The sequence below is a fragment of the Amblyomma americanum genome, chromosome 7 (genome assembly GCF_052857255.1).
Source record: "Amblyomma americanum isolate KBUSLIRL-KWMA chromosome 7, ASM5285725v1, whole genome shotgun sequence".
NCBI lineage: Eukaryota > Metazoa > Arthropoda > Arachnida > Ixodida > Ixodidae > Amblyomma > Amblyomma americanum.
Window position 1 is genome coordinate 167,072,134 of NC_135503.1, and position 7,671 is coordinate 167,079,804.

General features: G+C 45.6%; 1 protein-coding gene across 3 annotated transcripts in view; it reads left to right on the forward strand.

Annotated features, from left to right (window-relative positions):
- The window catches only part of l(2)10685 (5-methylcytosine rRNA methyltransferase l(2)10685), a 109,804-nt gene extending 102,544 nt beyond the window's left edge, over positions 1–7,260 (forward strand). For all 3 annotated transcript variants that reach the window (XM_077629637.1, XM_077629638.1, XM_077629639.1), the window contains one exon: positions 6,469–7,260. In XM_077629637.1, the coding sequence (XP_077485763.1) occupies positions 6,469–6,867 (399 nt within the window). In that variant the 3' untranslated portion in view covers positions 6,868–7,260. The remainder of the gene's footprint in view (positions 1–6,468) is intronic.
- The last annotated feature ends 411 nt before the right edge of the window (positions 7,261–7,671 follow it).

Genomic DNA, 7,671 nt, shown 5'->3' on the forward strand with positions numbered 1-7,671 from the left:
CTGAATCGTTTTTATTCTCAACAGCCCAAGTTCCATGCCTAAAATGCCAAAAAATTGTTAAAAACACGGTGATATGATGAGCTCTTAACTGCAGCTAGCCTGTAGCCAGGCCAGGCTGAGGCCTGGTGGCCTGTAGCTTCTGCTTGCGGGACGTAAAGATGTGAGACTGCTGCATGTTTTCGGCAACCAATTAAAAACAGTAAAGTGTGTTTGGCACATCATAGCCTCAGTTGCTTTTGCGCCATTAAAATCAATATAACTAACTAACTAAAAACAGTAAAGAAAGAAGTCGAACAACCGCGATACAGCAAGCCACAGCTAATATCCAACGAGCCCTAGCATGACGACTACTCAACGTTTCGCTCCTTTTAGTAATGTGCTGGAGTGCAATAACCACAAAAATTAGATGCATAGAAATAATGAAATTTCTTTATATCATCAACCCTACCAAAAGCATATTCAGTATATTGCAATTGTGCAGGAAACTCATGTTTATGAATGCTACAAACTCGTGCCCAATCGCCATCATGGATTCACTTGGGATCATGGGATTGTTCAACCTCACATCATAGACTTATTTGGTTTCATAGGCCCACCGTCTACCAGACTGACCAGGAAGACTCAGATCGCGGCCTGAATGTGAGCACACTCTCACCACGACTCAGATCACGATCTGAATGTGAGCTCGGACTCATGACTCAGATCGTGATCTGAGCATGAGTACGGAAGGGTATATGCTTGGCCTAGTTTGCACTGCATAGCTGGACTGAAGTGCGTTTTGTGCGTGCACATTTCGAGACATTGCCCTGGATGTGAGCGATGCCGTAGTGTAAGGTTTCCAAATGATTTCAACCACCTGGGTTTCTTTAACTTGCACTGACTTTGTGCGTTGCGCCGCCATCGAAATGCAGCTACTACGGCGAGAAGAGCAGGTTGTAATGCGTGCATTGCCTGAATTAAGGCGCCCCAAGTCGCATTGGCTGAAGGCGCCCCACCGCACAAACCAGTTTTTGTCGCTGCTTGCGAACCTGTAGCATGTATGCCATCTTGACGCTCATGTAAGCAATCTCCGACGATTCTAGACAGTGAAGCAACACATCTGGCCATGAAATCATTTTACAAGTGAAGGCCCCCTTTCAACAAAAAGCCAACCAGAATTGGCTCCCTTCTGGGACCAGTATAGACCACAGCCCAAAACCAGAAGGCTTCCTTCTGGGACAAGTAGATCCAAGAAAAGCACCGTTTGGTGCCGTGCAGGTCCCATTTCAACCAGCAGGAAACTAGAAGGCTTCCTTCTGGGGCCAGATGAAACTATTAGGAAGCGTAATCATGTTAACAAATTTTCACCAGGGGTGTGGGGGGGTGACTTTTGCAGAATTTGACCTACAGCACACAAGGTTTCAGTGTTTTCCGTCTCTTCTCACTATCTTCCTGACTTATGCCCTTAAGCAAAAAGTTAATCCTTGTGAGGCAATAAAAACGTACACCTGATGCTGGCAGTGCAACAGAATGCTCAGAACAACCAATTCTTGGCACATCATCAATTGACTGTAGAATCTCTGCCGCAGCTTTGGCATGCAAGAGCGTTCGGCTGAACGCAAGTTTGCTTTCCAGGACGTTGACAAGATTGTAAAATGATACTGACGGATGTAAAAGACCCCCAAGGTCCCACTCATTAGTTGCCTCAGCTGGAAGTTCTTTGGTCATGTTGCCTTTATCACAGAGACATGCTGTTCTGCTGGGACTCCGGAATTTTTTTAATTTTTTTAGTGGGGGGGCAGGTCTTTGAGTTTTTTAGTTGTTTGTCTATTTATTCCATGTTTTATTTAAATGTTTAATTAATATTTTATTTACTTTTTGTTTATATTTTTATATTTCGCTGTTCAGGAGTGTATTTGTTATGCATATAAAACCTGAATTGAAATAGGCAACTTTATATATATATATTAAAGATGTACAGATGAGGAGTGATCGACTGCAATAAAACAGCTTGTTCATACTGTTTCAATGCTAGTAATCATGCTGATGAACAGAGTTCAGTCAGTTAACAATTTCTGCTGGGGCATGATTGGTTTAAGTTAAAAGTCAAAAGAGCTACAACTGGGGCTAGTTGGAAATGCATCCTTAAAGGTATTGGTGAGCGCTACCAAAATACGGAAAGGGACGAACACACAAGACAGGCGCTTTCTAACAACTGTTTATTATCTGAAGAAGCATGCCTATATACACATATTAACGTCAAGTCATACACAGAAGAGGGAAGAGCACACGACGCTGACAAGAGCGATATGAAGGAAAAATATATGATAATAAAATATCAACACGTGCCTTTACAACAGCCGAAGATTGCTATTCCTGAGGTAGTTTAATTCGGTTCTCCCTAGAATCACCGAAGGGGAGCTGATGCATTGGTTATCTGGAGCAATGTGCATAGCGAAAGCTTCGATAATTTCGCGTTCCCGTCTGTTTCTGGCCCGACCTATTACCTTGGTGTTGTTTAGCATCGGGGTGCATTTGCAGTGTGCGCAATGTGGTGCCAGGTTTCCTGATTTCGCTACTTGCTCGCATAATCTTTCGTGCTCTCTGAGCCTCTTGTTCAGGCATCTACCCGTTTGCCCTAAGTAGGTTCGTTGACAGCTAAGTGGAATGCTGTAAATGACATTTTCTTCACACTCTCGATAGGTGATGTCGTGTTTGACGTTGCACCCAGTTTTCTTTTTTCTTTTTTTGTGGTCTTCATTCTCGTTGACCTTTTTGCACATTCCAATGAGCTTATTGGGAGCTGAAAAAACCACCTCAACTCCGTACTTGTTCGCTGTCTTCCTTATTCTGTGGGAGATGTTGTGAATGTATGGCATCACAACGGGGCGTCCTTCATAACTCGGTTTTTTATTCTTATCGGACCCAGTAACTTCCCTTAGTAAGCATTCTGTAATGCCGCCAAGTAACTGCTCAGGATAGCCACAAGCCCTCAATCGGGAAACCTGTTCAACAATGCAGTGACTAATCGAGTGGGGGCATGATTTTTTTATAGCTAGTTTTAGGCAAGAAGTTGCTACAGCTCGTTTAACAATTTTAGAATGACCAGAATCAAATCGCAACAGTGGTTGTCGCTGCAAGTCACCAGCAGGTCTAGGAATCTAATCTGGCTGCCCTGTGGGGTTTCAGATGTGAACTCAAGGCCAGGAAAAACACTCTTCCATTCATTAAGAATACCTTCCACGTTTATGGAGTCGGTTAGGCTGTTGGGAAGGCAAAGCAGGTAATCATCAACGTACCTAAAGCAAGCTAAAATATTGTGCGTATTGGTTTAAGTTACTGAAATTAAACGTTTAAAGGCTGGGTATGATGCGGACGAGCTCCGCCTCACTGTGTTTTACATTTATAGCGTCCTAAAATTGAAGCGTTTGCCAGAAATCTGATCTGAATGCAAGAAGTTAAAGAAGTTGGAGACTTGGGGAGGGGGGGCGCTGCCTCCTCTGGAGAAATGCTGGGGTGGGGGCGGTGACTGCTTCCCTTGCCACCCCTGTTCCGAAGTCCCTGGAGCCTCTGCAGGCTTCACAATGAGTTGTCAAAACACCCTTCTTAGCCACATAGCCTGCAATGTAATATATCAGCCGCGTGTCGCTGTGTCGCTCAGCATGGCTGTTATGGCCTACAGCCACTTCCGCTTTTTCCGCAGCCACTTTTTCTGTTGAAGGCATCTTGCCCTCGCATCAAAAACCACTGCTATAGACACTCCAATACAGGCAACGAAACGGACTGAACTGACTAACAACTGCTACGGCGTGTGCAAGGCCAACGCGGCTGAGCTTACCGCGCCGCTAGTAGCAGCGCCGCATTCCCCCTGGCGGCATCGGTGCGCAGAGGGGTCACATGCAGCCAAGGGAAAGCACCGCGATCTTCACACCTCCCCAATCTAGCCACCCTAACCTAGCAATGCTTCATTGTCACATCGACGGCGCAGAAGGGAACACTGATCAGTGACGTTCCCTTACTTATGGATCCGAACTCGAGCGCAAGATACTGCGACGTTGTGGCAGCCTGCGCAAAATATCAGACACATTTAGCATAGCGAGTACCGCTACTGCTTACCGCCAATCGTCGCTTGTCGCTCCTAGCACGCTGGTTGGTCTCGGTGAGCAAGGACAGCACGCTGTTGATGGGAACGTGGCGCCATCTGGCGGCGCCGCCCGGTGATCCTCCACAAGCTGGCTATGCACACTGCCTGCTAAATGTGAAACGAACGCATCCTTCCTTAGAACCAAAGCGAACGCTTATAGAGTGCAATGGCTCGATCGGATCGATTCCGCAAAGCCGCTCTCGGATACATAGAGAGTAGGTATAAGTGATGAGTGCTAGGTCGTAGAATGTTTACGGAGAGGCGCAAAGTCCTTCAATGCAATAAGTAGCCAGAGCCTCTGGTGGTGTTTTTTGTTTTACTTTATTTATAGTGCTTTTATCTAGGGCAAACAGTCGGTTTTGTTAATGTAATATAAAACATAAAAACTTGAAAAACGTATCTCTAGTTATGAACACAATTTGCAGTATATTTACTCTTTGTCCAATCATCAAGCTCACACTAAGTGATGTCATATCCGCTGCTAAAAACCGCCACTGTATGGTGACACCGTCAGCGCCACGAATTTGTTTTTGCGAGCTAATTAAATTATTAAAAACCGCAGTATACGCGGTACGACCGATGGTAATAGCATCGCTATAACTCATTCTATGCAACCAACAGGCAAAACAATGCACTGAAAATGTGTCTCGGGGCCCCTTTAAGGTTAGAAAAAATGAAAATTTGGAAGCAACTATTGCAAAGTTAAATGCTTCAGGAAAACTGTTATGACCACCAGAAATCGGTAATCGCCAGAAATTGGTAATAACATCTAAACAGTCAAAGGAAGACTGCCAAACGACAGGAACCTGACTTTGCAAGCATCACTGTTTAGCTTGAAAACAGAATAAAGGAAGCAGTGTTTTTTGAGTGAATCAGTAAAAACGAAAATAAAACAAAGCAAACGTTTTAGAAAATATGGAATAATTCTAGTTCCACTTCTGTAACCAAAATTAGCCCTTTTGCACTGTTGATTTTAGTGCTGTGTATCAAGCCATTGGTGAGAAAAAGTGGTGGATGTGTAAGAAAAAAAATCGAAGTGAACATGGTAATATTTTTGCAAATTTTTGTATTTACTACTGTCTATTATGTGTAATAAGTTTCATTATTGTAGCTTTGATTATGCCATTGATACAGAATACTTTATTACTCCTTTTAAAGATACTATCTAGTCTATTGTCTGATCGAAAACCATCTTGTCAGGATGAAGCATCGTAAGAAGGCGAAGATTGGGGTCATTGTCCAAGTCAAAAACAAGCCTTTCAGCATTAAAAAAACGTGCCGAACTGGAAGATTTGTCATATCGCCGTAAACTTGCTCGCTTAACCCTTTTCCATAAGCTTTATCACCACCCATCCCTTCGCCGTGATTTGTTTCAGTCACCTGATGCTCTCTTTCCACGCCGTTATCATTCTTTCAAAGTTAAACGCGTAAACTGTCATTCATCGTCTTATGCCAATTCATTTATTCCCCGTACTATCACTGAATGGAATAGTTTGCCATCAGTCATCGCCACAGAAACTGACAATAAAAAATTCCAAGAGCTTCTTCGCTGTGACGGAAATGCGTAAATGTTTGCTGTTTTTGTTAGTGTTCAATTTTTCTTTGTGTGATGCCTTATGTTTTAATTAGCGTTTTTTTTTTTACACTTACTTGTTGAAATGTATCGCGATTACTTATGATTGTACCCCCCCCCCCCCCCCATGTAATACCCTCTTCTGGAGGGCCTTTAGGGGTAACTTGAATAAATAAATAAATAAATAAAATGATATTTCAGGTCCCATGCAGAAAAAGTTTTTTTTTTCTTTTGAGGAAAGGAAATAGTGCACTAATTGTCTCAAATATCTCGGTGGACACAGTAAGGGAAGGAAGGAAGGTGGGAGTGAAAGAAGAAAGAGAAAGAGGTGCCACAGTGGAGGTCTCCGGCCTAATTTCGACCACCTCGGGATCTTTAACGTGCACTGACATCCCAAAGCACACGGGTGCCTTTTGTGTTTCGCCTCCATCGAAACGCAGCCACCGCTGTCTGGTTCGAACCCAGGTACTCTGGCTCAGTAGACGAGCTCCTTAACCACTGAGCCACCGCAGCGGGTCCCATGCGGAACCATTGTTCGCAGCCTCTGGTGAATAAGGATTCTGAACAAGTGTTTCATGTGGGACCCAAAGTGCCATTCTCATTTGTTTTCATCTTGGTCAGTGGCCCAATCTTTGCTTTGTTGGAATTGTAGTGACATATGCTGGCCATTGCAATGTTACTGTGGTTGTTACTTGAAATTTGGCGGGTCTTCTGAGTGACTGCCGTGGGATTTGTGACAGCTGTAAGCTTAGTCCCCCTCCATGTTCCATAGATCCTGCTGGACGTGCCGTGCACGAATGATCGGCTTTCGGTGGCTGAGGATGACCACAACTGGTTCAGCCACCAACGACTGCAGGAGCGGCTGGCGCTGCCCCAGCGCCAGGTGGCGCTGCTCTGCCGAGGTCTATCCATGCTGCGCCCAGGCGGCAGCCTGGTGTACTCTACCTGCTCCCTGTCACCCATGCAGAACGACGGCGTAGTGCACATGGCCCTGCAGGAGCTGTGGCAGCAGAAGGGCATGGCTCAGTACGCCGTCGTTGACTTGTCCACAGCCTTTGCCTCGCTGCCCTTCCGTTTCTTCGAGGGCTGCCGCTACGGCCAGCTGGCGCTGCCCTTCCTGCCGCAGAATGTGGGACCCCTGTATGTGGCACGCATTGAGCGCATCTGCTAGGACCCGATGGAGCCCCCTGGCCGGGACACCAACAGTGAGAGGGCATCGAGGACAGGCTGCTGCTGCTGATGCATCTTGGGAGTACACTGGAACCATTGCTTCCTGGCATGCCCCACTACTTACTGGTGCAGGTGGTGTCCTTGCCCATCCCACTGGGTGTAAAGAAGACCAAGTGAGCTCTTTGTTGTGGTTACCGGAGTGAGGCCAGCTGCTCAAAACAATATGCTTTTCAGTTTCTCCCTGACCTAGAATAGCATTTGCATTAGAATGGACTCGATTGCTGCCACATATTGAGCACCAGTCTGTGTGGCGGCCATAAACCAGCCACATGCAAGCAGTGCTTTCTGGACATTCCCAGTAAATAAACGGTGCCATCTTGCACGTTGCACTTGACCTACTTTCTATGTTCCTGATCCAATTGTAAAGCATGTAATGCGAACACAAGATGACCATAGGTCTTTAAGGGTAACAGAGTGGATTCCAAAAAAAAGGCAAGCGTATCAGGGGGCAGCAGAAAGTTAGGTGGGCGGATGAGATTAAGAAGTTTGCGGGGATACTGCAGCTGGCAAAGGACAGTGTTAATTGGCGAGACACGAGAGAGGCCTTTGCCTTGCAGTGGGCATAGACAGGCTGATGATGATGATGATCAGCGGTCGCTGTTCGTGCGACGTCAAGGTGTCCGGCCCCACTCCTTCAAATCCGCACGGTTTGCAGGCTATGCTTGTGAAAAAAAAAAAACATAAAACGAGCCCTCTCACACCAGCTCAGTTTCTCCTTTTTCGTCATTGTGGCAGTGTCTTCAGG